The sequence below is a fragment of the Microcaecilia unicolor genome, chromosome 2 (assembly GCF_901765095.1).
Source record: "Microcaecilia unicolor chromosome 2, aMicUni1.1, whole genome shotgun sequence".
Taxonomy (NCBI): Eukaryota; Metazoa; Chordata; class Amphibia; order Gymnophiona; family Siphonopidae; genus Microcaecilia; species Microcaecilia unicolor.
This window is the reverse complement of record NC_044032.1, coordinates 38,237,771-38,253,923: the sequence shown is the minus strand read 5'-3', so window position 1 is coordinate 38,253,923 and position 16,153 is coordinate 38,237,771. Positions and strand designations below refer to the sequence as shown.

General features: G+C 41.7%; 1 protein-coding gene across 1 annotated transcript in view; it reads right to left on the bottom strand.

The window, feature by feature from the left end:
• Nucleotides 1-16,153, bottom strand: part of PIK3C3 (phosphatidylinositol 3-kinase catalytic subunit type 3) — a 333,547-nt gene that overhangs the window by 154,355 nt on the left and 163,039 nt on the right. The window contains exons 16-20 of the mRNA XM_030192881.1: nucleotides 14,988-15,119; nucleotides 8,463-8,591; nucleotides 8,311-8,380; nucleotides 5,740-5,804; nucleotides 1,401-1,485 (exon numbers count right to left, since the gene is read on the bottom strand). Of these exons, the coding sequence (XP_030048741.1) occupies nucleotides 1,401-1,485; nucleotides 5,740-5,804; nucleotides 8,311-8,380; nucleotides 8,463-8,591; nucleotides 14,988-15,119 (481 nt within the window). The remainder of the gene's footprint in view (nucleotides 1-1,400; nucleotides 1,486-5,739; nucleotides 5,805-8,310; nucleotides 8,381-8,462; nucleotides 8,592-14,987; nucleotides 15,120-16,153) is intronic.

Genomic DNA, 16,153 nt, shown 5'->3' with positions numbered 1-16,153 from the left:
CCTCTTAGCTTTGTGACATTAACTGGAGTAAGTACTACATTAACTGGAGTAAGTGACTATTCACTTGTCCTTTAGATTGTAAGCTCTTTGAGCAGGGACTGTCCTTTTATGTTAAATTGTACAGCGCTGCGTAACCCTAGTAGCGCTTTAGAAATGTTAAGTAGTAGTAGTATATCAAAGGTCTTCACTGTGGTAAATGGTTTAATGCCTTTGTATTGCCCCATGGTGTGAATGCACCTCGAATACTGTGTTCAATTCTGGTTGCCACATCTCAAAAAAGATACAGTGGAATTAGGAAAGGTATAGAGAAGAGCGACGAAAATGATAAAGGGGATTGGAAGATTTCCCTAGGAAGAAAGGCTGAAGCGGCTAGGGCTCTTCAGCTTGGACAAAAGACGGCTGAGGGGAGATATGAAAGAGGTCTATAAAATAATGAGTGGAGTGGAACCGGTAGATGTGAATCACTTGTTTACTCTTTTCAAAAATACTAGGAATAGGGGGCACAGATGAAGCTACAAAGTAGTAAATTTAAAACGAACTGGAGAAAATAATTCTTCACTCAACGTGTAATTAAAACTCTGGAATTCGTTGCCAGACAATGTAGTAAAAGCAGTTAGCTTAGCGGGGCTTAAAAAAGGTTTGGATGGTTTCTTAAAGGAAAAGTCCATAGACCATTATTAAAATGGACTTGGGGAAAACCCACTGTTTGTTTCTAGAATAAGCATCAAAAAATGTATTGTACTTTTTTGGGGCCTTGCCAGGTGGGACCTTGCCAGGTACTTTTGACCTGGATTGGCCACTGTTAGAAACAGGATGCTGGGCTTGATGGACCTTTGGTCTGTCCCAGTATGGTAATACTTATGTACTTAATTGATAGAAGTAGCTACACTGTCTTTAAACAATGAGGACTAATGGAGTTAATTGTTTGTATTGCCAAGACATATCAGTTACCAAATCTCTTATACTGTGCTTCAAGTTCAGACCTGTGAACTCTTTTGGAATTGTAAAGTTGCATGGATGTGATGCTGATCACTGTTCCCTCTAAGCTGAGCCGGAGTCCTCCACCTACAGTCCTGCAAATGGGTGGTATTGTTTCACTATCACATTTTCAATAGTGAGGGATAGGCAAGCTCTGCCAGACTTCAGGGAACTTGCCTGTCTCTAGACACTGAAAACACAATATTGAAACACCACCCCCTACTGGCAGTAATGCAGTAGGAAGACTCTCACTCAATGTAGAGGGAACAGTGATGCTGATGCTATATATAGTCTGTACAATAAAACACCAGATTAACCTAATGAAAATGGTGATGTTTTACTAACTAATTTTTGTTCTATTTTTCAAATTTTATTTTACATATGAATAAAACAACTTTTGCTAAGGATTTCTTAGAACTTACCGCAGCTTTTAACGTAAGTATCCATAACTTCTGCACTTATTCCATAGGGTCCTTTTTCACTTGGTGCATATTTTCTGAAAAAGTTCTGGAGCACGAAAAGGTATTTAATTAATCATCTTCCGTCATGCCAGAAAAATGTCAATAAGTCCTATGATAGACAGAACTATAGTTTAAATAACGCAGGGGCCCTTTTACTAAATTGTGTTAAGCGACGAAACTTGCTTAATGTGGGGAAAAAAGGTTTACTGCAAAATGTGTTAAAGTATTTTGTGGTAATTTGCCTGTCAGCATGTGCTAATCAGGCGTCATTTTTTTTTTTAAATTTGTTTGGGAAGGCGCAGGTCATAGGCATGGAAGCGTTATGCAGCTAGCTCATTCACATTAGGGTGTGCTAACTGGATAATGCACGGTTAGGAGTGGAGGAGCGGCCTAGTGGTTAGGGTGGTGGACTTTGGTCCTGGGGAACTGAGGAACTGAGTTTGATTCCCATTTTAGGCACAGGCAGCTCCTTGTGACTCTGGGCAAGTCACAACCCTCCATTGCCCCATGTAAGCCGCATTGAGCCTGCCATGAGTGGGAAAGCGCGAGGTACAAATGTAACAAAAAAAAAAAAATTAACTGGGAGTACTTATCACCTTCTTTTAGGAGGCCTAAGTGCTCCAGCATTAACATTTTTGCAGGTCTCCAGTGCTAATAGAAACATTAGCGCAGGACCTGCAAAAAGAGAAAAAGCCCAGTTTTAGGGACCTGTTAGAAATGGGCTTAGTGGACAGAAAAGTCCCGAGTTAAAACAAGCTAAGCCCGTTTCTTAATGCATCTTAGTAAAAGGGCCCTACAGTTAGGGCTGCTACAACAAGTACACATAAAGACAGCCGTGGGTAGAAAAAGAAGCTACCTAGGGCCCTGTTTACTAAGATGCATTAGTGTTTTTAGCGAACCTACACTTAACGTGTGCGCACTAACCACGTAGGCGTCTATAGGGATATCGTAGGCACAAACATGGTTAAGAAGCGTTAAAAATGTTAACGTGCTTATAATGCTGTTTAGTAAATAGGGCCCCTAGTTTTTTTTTTTTAATTATTATTTTTAACATAATCCTATAAATGTAATCACTAAAGAAAACTTTTCCAATACAGTTCTTCGTGTTGAATTCTTGATTTTGATTCTGTTGTTTATATTTGAAGTTCAACATTAATATTCATTACAACTACATTTACTAAATGTAAACTGAATTACAATCCAAAAACTATTATATCAATTACACTGACTTTGCAGCAATTTGCCATAATTATCGTTATCAGTGTTTCATTCTGGAATGCTATTCTGAACAAAAACACATGCAGCAATAATTGAACAGAATAGAAATGTTTTTAAGGTTAGACTAAGCGCATATCCAGATATGCGTAACTGAGTGTCTAGAGAACATGACAACTGAAGCTTCCTCAGGTTACAATGCCACTCCCATGTGGCTGACGGCATAACCTTCAGCAACTGATACAGCTCTCCCTCATCCCCCGACTCAAATTTAATTAAAGTTTTTGCTGCTCTTGAGTTCTCCTCAAATAGATGGCAATTTTCCAAGGGATTCTCAGTAAGCCAGGATAAACTGAAATGCAGTTATACAGGTTACTGCTGTACTGTGAAAATGTACAAGACCATCCTTCCCTAGACTGCTCATCCTCTATTGGGAGGGCAACAAACAAGCCAATGTGCATCCAAGAAATACACAAGGATCCCACCTGCATTTTCCAGCATTGGTGTCGTGCATTAATGCTGTCTGCCATATCTCATTCCCAGGTTGCCATTTTGTTATTGAATCCTATTATTTTAATTAGGCATTCTTGCAGCTTAATATCTGAATAATTATATTACTCCTGGGGGTATTCCGTACATCTATGCAGCACAGAATTCCCCATACCCACAGAATGTATCAAACGCTGCATACGCTGTACAGAATTCTGCAAAGTGTTAGCACTGTCTCTTCTCTCCCTCTTCCCCATAGCGATCATTCGGCAGAAGGAGGAGAAAGTGAACTGCTGCACATTGGATAACTTCCTTCTTCTCTACCAGCTTTAGATCAAATTGTTCATGTGAACTGCGGGGCTATAGAGAAGCCGCACAGTTCACAGAAATAGTTGGGTCTAAGCTGGCAGAGGAGGAGGAAGTGGCTTGATGTGCAGCAGTCAACTTCCGCCTCCTCCTGCCATATGATCCCTGCAGGAGAGGGGGAAAGAGCAGCTGATGGTGGCTGAACGTGCCATGGGAAGGGTGGGAGGGAGGGCCGAGCAAGGTGAGTGTGCCATGGGAAGGGTGGGAGGGAGGGCCGAGCAAGGTGAGTGTGCCAGGGGAAGGATGGGAGGGAGGGCCGAGCAAGGTGTGTGTGACATGGGAAGTGTGGGAGGGAGAAGAGTTAGTAATTAAGAAGAAACAGCCAAAGCCAAACTTGCTGAACTTTTCTTCTATATGTAACTTTGAATAACTTTTTCCTCAAGTTCTTTCAGCAGCTCTGTGTTCAGCATTTAAACCTTTGATTCAAATTAACTTCATAAACCAGAAACAGCTTGAATCTTTATCTAGCAGTATTTGAATCAGCTAGACTACTGCGAATGAACACAGGTGGGATCTAATTTATTATGGACCTTGTTAAGGTGATTTTTGAACTGGAGCTAATTTTGATTTGCTACAAGAAAAGGTTTAAGGACTTATTACAAGGAAGATCTGTTGGCTTTGCAATCCTAATTATTTTTTCAATATTTTACACTTGCTCTTTGTATAGATCAGTGAAACAAATTCCTACTTTAATGCATTTTAAATTGCATTTTTAGACTGCAGAACGTATGAAATGTACAGGGGTGTGGAAAACTTTTACAAGACAGTATATGAAGGTGAGCTTTGCAGCAGGAGTTCAATGAAGGCTTCATAAAACCATGAAAAACGAACTGATACTCAGTCATTTTCTGACCAGTGTACCAATTATCATGTCTTGCTCAAGACACAAAAAATCATATGTAACAAAAACAGACTTGTTCGGATAGAATGCAAGACATAACCATTTGTCAAAAATACAATGGGGTTGATATTTTTTTTAATGTGTTTAGACAGTACTCCGTCTCCATGGACCAGTTAAATTTTGTCCATCCAGTTCATTAGATGGAACAAAATTTAGCTGGCTATGAATAAATGGTATTCGAGGCATTCTAATAGCATAGCTAGACTTTTGTTGGACAGTGCTAATATTCACTGCTGTCTAGCTAAACATACACAGGCAACGTGACTGCAGAATAAGCCGTCCTAAAGTTATTTGGAAAATTTATCTAGCTAACTTTAAGCAGATATTAAAGGGTAGGCATACCCTGTTATGTGTCTAAGAAAGTACAATTAAAGTTACATGGATAAATCTATTTAGATACGTTTAGCACTTGTAACCCTACTACTACTACTACTATTTAGCATTTCTATAGCGCTACAAGGCGTACGCAGCGCTGCACAAACATAGAAGAAAGACAGTCCCTGCTCAAAGAGCTTACAATCTAATAGACAAAAAATAAAGTAAGCAAATCAAATCAATTAATGTGTACAGGAAGGAGGAGAGGAGGGTAGGTGGAGGCGAGTGGTTACAAGTGGTTACGAGTCAAAAGCAATGTTAAAGAGGTGGACTTTCAGTCTAGATTTAAAGGTGGCCAAGGATGGGGCAAGACGTAGGGGCTCAGGAAGTTTATTCCAGGTGTAGGTTGCAGTGAGACAGAAGGCGCAAAGTCTGGAGTTGGCAGTAGTGGAGAAGGGAACAGATAAGAAGGATTTATCCATGGAGCGGAGTGCACGGGAATGGGGTGTAGGGAAGGACGAGTGTGGAGAGATACTGGGGAGCAGCAGAGTGAGTACATTTATAGGTTAGTAGAAGTTTGAACCCTGAATATTAGCCCCAGTATTGATAAGCTCAGCAAATCTAAAACAGCGGCATACCTAGCTTGGTTGCCACCTGAGGCTCCCCCCCTCCTCCTACAGGCGCATAACTCCCCCCCCCCAGCCCATCCTCTTTCCTTCAAGCAAGGGGGGTCCACTGAGCAGTCGCACGGCTGTTGGCTCTGCCGGTCCTCTGCCCCGGAACAGGAAGTTGACTGCTAAGTGCACCCCCTTGCTGCCTGCACCCGGAGTGGACAGCACCCACAGCCCCGCCCTTGGTACGTCACTGCTCTAAAAAAAAGTTATATATTCAGTGTACAAAAAGCAAAGCCTGTCACAGAAAAAAAATATCCAAAGAGAACAAAAAAACATACGGATGACTGGCTTTATAAGAGACATTCAATTATTGTTATTTATAGAAACAGAGAGACCATACCTGTATACTTCCTTCAGTAGCAAGAACTTCAGCAACAGGTACTGACTGAATAAACTGCATGAAACCTGAAGAGAAACATTTAAACACATAAAATGCCTTGCAGGTTACAGGGATAGCTATAAAACTAAGGATATGACAATTTATATTACAGCAGGTAGTTTTTACTACACTGGCCCAGACTGCCATTACGCAATGTCTGAGTTTTAGTGTGAAATAACTAGTTTCAGCTCTTAGAAGCAAGGCAGAGGTGCTACTAATCATTCAGGTGTCAAAAAAGCTTGCATAATTGGTGGATGGAGAACACCCACTAATATTTTTTTCAAAATAGAACATACTTTTGGAGTCATTTTTGGCTACCGGCTAAACCTGAATGCCTAGTGTTGCTATGGCTTCTTACATTTTGTTCCAACAAGCAAATGCATGGTTCTTGAAGTTTCACAGCTGATGCCGCGTCTGAATTTTTATGTAGTGGTTCTTGATCTGGATTGGTTTGTGTCTGTCCAATCACATTTACACTCTTGAACATGGGAAAGTCACTGGTCTTTGTCCAATCAGTTTACAGCAGGAAACGTTGTTAGTGTCCATAGTGGTTTTAAACTCTTGAAGGCGGGAAAAGTTGTTGGTTTCTGATCAACGACTTTTCCTGCCTTCAAGAGTTTACATTAACTGGACAGAGACCACTACTACTACTTCTGTGGCATTAATGTACAGGAGGTGAACCTCTTTCAAATGGAATGAGAGGGCACAGGATGAAGTTACAAGGTTATAGGCTCAGGAGTAATCTATGGAAACACTTTTTATTTTTTTGTTGCATTTGTATCCCACATTTTCCCACCTATTTGCAGGCTCAATGTGGCTTACATAGTACCATAAAGGCATTCACCAAGTCACAGAAAGAGTGGTGAACGAATGGAATCGTTTTCTTGTGGAGGTGGTGGAGATGAAAACTATGTCTGAATTTAAGAAAGCGTGGGACAGGCACATGGGATCTCTTAGGGCATAGGAGCCAACTTTTCAAAATGATTGGGTGTGCTGAATTTTTTTTTTTTTTTTTTTTTTTTACAAGTGATGTATTCACCCCCCTCCCTCCCAGTTCCAGGGCCCCCCTTCCCTCCCTCCCAGTTCCAGGATCCTCCCTCCCTCCCAGTTCCAGGGTCCCCCATCCCCCTCCCTCCCTGTTCCAGGGTCCCCCCTCCTTCCCTCCCTCCGAGTTTCAAGGTCATCCCCCCTCCCTCCCTCCCTCCCAGTTCCAGGGTCATCGTTCCTCCCTCCGACTGAGTTCCAGGGTCGTCGTCCCTCCCTTCAAGTTCCAGGCCCCCTCCCTCCGAATTTTAAAAGTCATCTTGACTTACCTCGTTGGGGTACGGCGGCAGTAGCGGTAAAAAGCGTGCAGGCTCGGCGCATATTTCAGTTTTCCCTTCTCTCTCTCTCAGCTCTGGTCCCACCCGTGCGGGACCAGAGCTGAGCGAGAGAGAAGGGAAAACTGAACTAAGCACCGAGCCTAAACGCTTTTTACTGCTGCTGCTGCCGTAACCCCGAAGAGGTAAGTCAAGATGACTTTTAAAATTTGGAGGGAGGGGGCCTGGAACTTGAAGGGAGGAGGGAGGGAGGGAGTGGAGGAGTGGCCTAGTGGTTAAGGTGGTGGACTTTGGTCCTGGGGAACTGAGGAACTGAGTTCGATTCCCACTTCAGGCACAGGCAGCTCCTTGTGACTCTGGGCAAGTCACTTAACCCTCCATTGCCCCATGTAAGCCGCATTGAGCCTGCCATGAGTGGGAAAGCGCGGGGTACAAAATGTAACAAAAATAAAAAAAACAAAACTTCCGGTGGGTGAAATATTGGGGGTGCTCGAACACCCACGAAGTTGGCACCTATGTCTTAGGGAAAGGAGGAGATAGTGATTGATGTGGTTGGACAGACTGGATGGGTCATTTGTCTCTTATCTGCTGTCATGTTTCTATGTTTCTAACATGATTGGACAGATACCAACCAAGCCAGATCGAGAACCACTACATAAAAACCAGCACATAAATCAACCACAGAGCATTACCCTGAAGAAAGATGGCTGAAATGTTGGTCAAGCAAACTCGGACATAGCACCATCCAGATCATCATCAGCCCGCAAACCTGGAATACTTTGCCGAGATTCTTGAAAGAGACATCAGATCATCAAACTTTTAAAAAACTGCTAAAAACGTATTTGTTTAACAAAGCCTATCCCGAAGTCAACAATGCTGTTTAACTCCCTTATTCTTTTCCCGTTTTGTTAGTTTATCCGCTCCTTTCCTTTTGTTAGCGTCTCTTGTCAATTTTTGCTATTGTATAATGTAATTTTATTGTAACTTTGTTAGCCACATTGAGCCCGCATAAGCTGGGAAAATGTGGGATACAAGTGGACCAATAAATAAATAAGCTCAAGAACCATGATATCAGCTGTGGAAGTCTAAGAGGAAAGCAAAGTGCACTTTTCTGTCTGTTCTTAAAAGCAATTTATACATATTATTTTGCATAGATTTCTTTCTCCCATTTGTTGATTTAAAGCATGCTCAGCCAACTGTTTAATAAACTTACCATGTTTAGTACTGGTAGCTAATACCTTATATGGTGTCAACTTCAAATCCAGATTCTCTTTCCGTAACAGCTGTAATCAAAGCATATGATGGTAAGATATGGCACATCACAACTGAGCGTTAATGAACCCAGGATAGCAACCATTTTCATACCTTGTCCATAAGTGAAATGATCTGAAGAATAAGCTGATCCTGACGCAAATCATCCCCGTGTTTAAATATAACAGGATATTTTCCTCCATCTTCTGTCTTGAAGAATAACTTGGCAGGCATCAGTGCACTCTGGAAAACATGATTTCCTGTTTACTGGTCTTGAAGAATGAATGTAGTAATGACAACAGTCTTTCTGAAAGGTAACCTATCAAGGGATTGTTCTAAAAAAAAAAAGAAAATCAGTGCTAAACCATTTATTGTCCCCGCTGCTACTCCTTATCAATTTAATTTTTTTTCTACTTTCATTAAAAAAAGAGCATGCCAGAAGTCTGTAGACAAATCTGCTTCTACAGTTCTGATATAGTGTTTTCTGTTTAAGGATTTGATATTCTGCCACTTCTGCAAGTGGGACAAATATACCAAAATATTCTGCAAACATTTCTGCAGAAAAGCGCTGTTGGTTAAAGTTTTGCAGTACTGTGACAGAATCTAAATAAACTGGGGGAGGGAGGGGGGGACATTCTAAAGGTCAACGACAGGGACGGGATTGTATAAAAGGTTATATAAAAGATACGAGGGCAAAGAGACAGTTTCAATTTTGGATTAAGTATGAATAAAGTGGTGTGGTAGCTGTGTTAATCCGCTTTTAAAGGTAATAAATAGAAATAAATCAAAACAAAGAAAAGAAAATAAGATAATACCTTTTTTTATTGGACTAACAATACATTTTTGGATTAGCTTTCAAAGGTAATCCTTCTTCTTCAGATTGGAAATAAGCAAATGTTGACAAGAATCAGAATATATAAGTGAAACACAAAAGCATTCCCATGAAAGTCTCACAGGAAGAGGGTGGGGTAGGTTAGGAGAAAAAAAGGGAGAGCTGGATGCATGAGAGACAGGGAGAAATAGATGGTTGATAAGAGAGTGACAAAGGAGTAGAATTTTATGGTTTATAGAAAGCCCAGATCTTTGTTAAGACCTGTCTGGTGGGTGTCAAAATATTTCATCATTTTGACTTCAAAGGTCTTATGTTCCTGGATTGTCTTTAAAATTTCCTTTTAGTATTCTTACCATAAGATCATTGATGCAGTGTTCTGGTTTTGTAAAGTGCTGTCCCACAGAGGTCGCATCCTGGTTCGCACTGGAATGTTTAATACTGTGTCTATGTAAATTGAGTGTCATCTTTAGCATCTGGCTTGTTTCTCCAATATAGCACCCTTCTTTGCACTATTTGAATTGAATGATACCACATTTGAGAGAGAGGGAAGATGCTGGATGTGGGGAGTGTTTGACATAGGGGTAGCTGCTGTACCACAGGGGCTGGGGGGGGGGGGGGTTGAGAGAGGGTGAGCTGCTACATCACAGGGGCTAGGGGTTTGAAAGAGAGGTGAGCTGCTGTATCTCAGGAGCTAGGAGGGATTTGAGAGGGGGGAGGTGCCGCATCACGGGGGCTGGGGAGGGTTGAAAGAGAGGAGAGTTGCCACATCACAGGAGTTGGGGGGGGGGGGAACTGTCACATCACAGGAGCTAGAGAGGAAGGTTTGAGAGAGAAGGGAGCTGCCAGATCCAGGTGGTTAAAAGAAGGAGAGCTGCTGCATCAAAGGGGATGGGGGGGTTGAGAGAGGGGGGAACTGCCATATCACAGGGGCTAGGAGGAGTTTGAGAGAGGGGGAGCTGCCACATCACAGGGGATGAGGGGTTGAGAGAGGGTAGAACAGCCATATTACTACTACTACTACTATTTAACATTTCTAAAGCGCTACTAGGGTTACGCAGCACTGTACAATTTAACAAAGAAGGACAGTCCCTGCTCAAAGAGCTTAAAATCTAAAGGACATAAGTTCAGTCAGTCAAGTAGGGGTAGTCAAATTGGGGCAGTCTAGATTACCTGAAAGGTATAAAGGTTAGGTGCCGAAAGCAACATTGAAGAGGTGGGTTTTGAGTAAGGATTTGAAGATGGGTAGGGAGGGGGCTTGGCGTATGGGCTCAGGAAGTTTATTCCAGGCATAGGGTGAGGCGAGATAGAATGGGCGGAGCTGGGGATTGAGAGAAGGGTGAGCTGCCGCATCACATGAGCTAGAGGAGAGGTTTGAGAGGGGGGAGCTACTGGACCTAGGTGGTTGAAAGAAGTGGAGGCTGGGGGGGGGGGGGGGATAGAAGATGATGAACCTGGGAGGAATATAGGTAGACTGAAGGGAGATGATGGACATAGATGGGGGAGATGAATCAAAGGTACATGAAGGTCAAATGCTGTATGGGGGGTGTTGTACAGGTACATGAGGACATAGGGAGATAGAAGAAAGATGTTGAAAAAGGAGGACATGGGGAGAGATGGGAAGAGAGTGCAGATGCTGGATACGGGGAAGAGATCAGGAAAGTGCAAATTGACACATGGGAGGTGGGTATTGGGAGATAGAGAGGAGGTTCTGAACACTGGAGGATATAGGGAGATGGAAGGAAGATACGGAATATGGGGAGGGGGCATATGAAGATGAAGGGGAAAGCTGGACACAGGGGGCATAGGGAGATGTTGATCATAGTGGCATATAGAGAGATGGAGAGAGATGTTGGACACAGGAGCATATGGAGGCAGGGGAAGATAGGGAGATAAGAGTAGATGGGAGATGCTAGACATGGAGGTGAACACAGGGAAATGTTGGACATGGGGCATGGGAAAATGAACAGGAGCAACTGGCATTGGGAAGGATAAGAAAAGAATTCAGATTGGTGAGGTGGGACTTGAGAGACAGAGGAGATGTTGGAGGGAGAGGAGATGCTGGACATAGGAAGAGAGAGAGAGAGAGAGAGAGAGAGAGAGAGAGGAGATGCTGAACCTGAAAGAACTAGGGAGAGAAAGAGGTAGATGCTGGAGGAGAAATAGAGAGAAAGATGATGGACACAGGGAGGAGATAGAGGGAGGTGCTGGAAAGAGGGGCGAGAGAGGTGGGGATACTGGTCATGGAGGGCTAGGGAAAGAAGTGAAAAACTGGTCAGAGGGAGAGTGAGCAAGAGAGGTAGATGCACTAAAAACAGGGAGATCGAGAAGTGGATAATAAGAAGGAGGAGTGAAATCTTAATGGGTAGAGAGAGAGAAAATTAAATGGAAGGAAGCTGAGAGGTAGAGATCAGTGTCCAAGATGGCTATAGGAGAGAAAATGAGGAAGACACAAAGAGAAAGAAGCATCATCAGATGCTAACTTTATATGTTGCAAGATGCTGGGGTAGTTGCTCCTTTTTCTCTGGTTGTTGTACTGCTTACAGAGGCTTCTTGCGGATTCAGTTTAATTTTGTATACATATTTTTAATTTATGGTCAATCCTGTACTCTCTCAAGGTCTACCTATGGCTTGTGCAACTGAGACCAGGTATTCCGTTAGCAATAAGATTCTATGTAGGCATATTTAGTAATCCAACTAGCTTAGGGGGTCTTTTACTAAGCCGTGGTAGTGTTTTTAGCTCGCGGTAGAAATCAGCCGACTGTAAACGCCGAGATGCCCACAGGAATATAATAGGTGTCTCAGCATTTACTATCAGCTGATTTCTGAGCTAGAAATGCTACTGCTGCTAGTAAAAGACCTCCTTAGTTTTCCCAGTAGGTGTACTGATGTTCTAGAGCAGGGGTGAGCAACCTGTAGGCCGTGAGCCAAATGTGGCCTATGAGACAATGGGAAATATGCACATAAACCCCCAGATTCTATATAGCATGCCTAGAGATCCGTGCCAAAATCTAGGCGCATTGTATAACAACGTGTGTAACTTAATTGGCTTAACAAGCTAATCTGCGTTAACAGCACTTAAGCAATAATGAGCACTAATAGGCAATAATTCGAATTTACACGTACAACTCGTTAAGCGTATTCTGTAATGAACTGCAGCTAAATTCTAATGTGTGCAGTTCAAAAGGGGTGTGGCTATGGGCGGGAAAATGGGTGTTACATGGGCGTTCCAATATTTACATGGGTAGTTATAGAATATGGCCCAGTGTGTGTAAATCTACGTGCAGGGATTTATGCCACATTTTCACTGGCCTAAATGGACGTGCATTGTTTTAGGTACTAGGATTTGAGCCTAAACATATTCTATGCATCTTTACTATGTTGATTTTTTAGGCCTGGTAAAGATTTTTTATAGAACCTGACCTAAAATATCAACCAGAGTTTTAGGTGCTTTATAAATACTATTTTGCAAATATTTTCAGAATAGCCACTCTAGCAGTTCATTGCCACTGTTTTTACTTTTTTGCTAGTTATTTATTATAGAAGGTCTATGAAGCGCTGTGTATTTTATTTATTTATTTATTGCATTTGTATTCCACATTTCCCCACCTCTTTGCAGGCTCAATGTGGCTTACAATACATCATGTGTAATGGAAATACATTAGAAAATAGACATTTAGTATTACAGAAGGATCTTGGGCAACATGATGAAGATAGAGCATAGTAGTAGTAAAACAAGCAGATATTATAAGACAGTTCTGAATATATGTGGAGGAGTTGTGTATATTCATATTGGTTGATCTTTGTGGTATGCCTTGTTAAAGAGATGGGTCTTCAGTAGTTTGCGGAAGTTCGTTAGTTCATTAATCATTTTTATGTTGCGCGGCAGTGCGTTCCATGAAAGAGTACAAAAAGGGTGAAGGGAAGGAAAAACAACCCTCAGATTCTGACAAGTAACAAACAAAAAATTTTAAAAAGAACAAATAGATAGATATCAGATATGTTCTGTTGGTAAGATGATGTGGTATTTTGGATTTAAAAAAAAATGCTGAATGTCTCTCATATCACCTAGGGGTCTTTCTACTAAGCTGCAGCAAAATGTAGCCTTAATGCATCCTTCTGCAGGTCTTTTCCACACGTTAAGGCCATTTTCACCGCAGCCATAACATGGCCAATATTCTATTTTCCCCATTAACGGCCGTGTACTAATGTTCAACAAACAAGAATGGCAAAAAATGTTCACCCACACTATCTCATGCTAGTACCAAAAAAAGGTGAACCAATAATCTAAATCCAAAAAGCACCAACCTCTTTTTCCTCCTTTCCGTAAAGATTGGTTTTTGGATTTAGATTATTTGTTCACCTTTTTTTTTTGGTATGTGTGCTAATGTTACCATTAGTGCATGAAAACAAAAAATAAAAAGAGAAAACCCCTACCAATCAAGGAACAGAACAAAAATGAAAGTAGGGGAGGACCAATACAATTCCAACTCAAGGATAAAAAGCAATTTTATTAACACAGATAGCATTTCAGCGCAGCGGCGCCTGCCTCAGGAATAACTAATCAATCCAGATGGGTGTGAATATCAGTGTACACAAACTCATACAGACACTTTACAAGACACATGAAAAAATACCTAAAAAGCAGTGCCCTTGGTAATGCAAATAACAATAGAGTAAAATATTGTGTGCTGCAACTAAATTGCAGGTTTCAAAAAACATGTTCACTACTAGTACTTATCATTTCTATAGCACTGCTAGACATACCCAGCACTGTACACTTAAACAAAGAGTCAGTCCCTGCTTGACTATTGCAACCTTCTTCTCGCTGGCCTCCCGCTTAGCCACCTATCCCCCCTTCAATCTGTCCAAAATTCCGTCGCACGGCTTATCTACCGCGTGAACCGATACTCTCATATCACCCCTCTCCTCAAGTCGCTACGTATACAGTTCAAGCTTCTCCTATTGACCTTCAAGTGCACTCAGTCTGCAGCCCCCCATTACCTCTCTACCCTCCTCTCCCCGTATGTTCCCACCCGTAACCTCCGCTCTCAGGACAAATCACTCCTATCCGTACCCGTATCTACCACCGCTAACTCCAGACTCCACCCCTTCTGCCTCGCATCACCTTATGCCTGGAACAGACTTCCAGAGCCCATACGCCATGCGCCCTCCCTCCCCATTTTCAAGTCCTTACTCAAAGCCCATCTCTTCTCCATTGCTTTTGGCGCCTAATCACCCTCCCCATTCATGTTACCTACACTGACTACATAGTTTGTAACCTTTAGATTGTAAGCTCTCTTGAGCAGGGACTGTCCTTCCCAATGTTAAACTTGTACAGCGCTGCGTAACCCTGGCAGCGCTATAGAAATGCTAAGTAGTAGTAGTTACAATCTAATCAGGACAAACAGGACAAATAAGGGAGAAGGGAATTACCTACGGTGAGAATAATAAAAACAGGCATGGGTACTGAACAAGTGAACAGGGGTTACGAGTTAAAAGCAGCTTAAAATGAAATACCATGGGATGTGATCAGTCGCCTTGAGTTTAACTACCAAATGTGAACATCCCATGGTATTTCATTTTAAGCTGCCTTAGGCCCATATTACCATCAAATGCAGCTTAGTAAAAGGGCCACTTAGCTTTTCAATGAATACCTTCCTATATTAAAGTGCATCATTATCTGCATCCTGAATAAAGCAAGTTTAAAATAATTCTTTTTTTCAGTAAGCTTCAATGAATTAAGATGAAATTGAACTGTGTAAACCTGATGGGAAGTGAAAGAGGAAGGGAGGCAAATGTTCCATTACCTTAAAGAGTGTGGCTTTTTCTGGTATAATTCCTTTAATTTTCACCTGTGGTTCTAAAGGAAGTGGGATTGGTTCCATATCAGATAAATTCATCTTTTCTTTGTCACCTAACAGATTCTGAAGTCTTTCATTCTATCAAGAGAAGCAAACAACTGCTTATTAAGACATGAATAGAGTGGGTACCTACATTTTAAGAGTAGATGTAAAATGAATTAAATGAGCTTTAACTAACTGCAAAATTTAAAAAAATTACATAGCAAGTGAGACAAAACTAGATGCAGTACAACAGAAAATATAAAACTTTTTTTTTTTACTCATTTAGCACCTTGAAAATGATGAATCTGGTTTAGCAACATTTTATATTGGTGCAGACTTTTCAGACATGTTACATATATAAAGTAAAACTTTCTAATATCAAACTCACCAGTACAATGAATTATCCCGGATGCTCTACTTTTTTCTATGTATTTAAGTGAAGCAGAACTTTGGTTACAATTAACAAAAACTGCTTGACAAATAAAGGCAATTTACCAAGCTGAATTTTTTGCAGTTTATATGTAAATGCAGAAACTATACAATTTATAATTAATCACAAGACCAGCAGGGGATGATACAGACAGAGGGTTCATAGTCCCTGGGGTGAAGCAGTTTCAGCCATCACTCAACAGTGACACCCAGTGATCACATTTAGGGTCTAAGCTACCATATTAATCTTTAGATTATGACCCAGTGCTGTTACTCTAACAGCTAGAGTAACTAAGAAGGTGGATATAGAACAAAGGAAAACCCTAGGCAGTGCTGAATGGTCATACAGCTCATACAAAAAAAAAAAAAAATCTCTTAGTGTGTTATCACTGACACATAGCGCTTCAAAACACAGCCACATGTTGGATAGATTTATTTATTTACTAGTTAAAAAGGCCCGTTTCGGACACAAATGAAATGGGCACTAGCAAGGTTTTCCTCTGAGTGTGTATGTGTGAGAGTGACTGTGTGAGAGAGAGAGAGTGAATGTGCGAGTGTGTGTGTCTGACAGAGAGAGAGTGAGACTGGTTGCGAGTGTGCCTGTGAGAGAGAGTGTGTATGTGAGCATGAGAGTGTGTGCCAGGGCCCCCCTCCCTCCCGCCCTCCAAGTTCCAGGGTTGTTGTCCCCCTCCCTCCCTCCC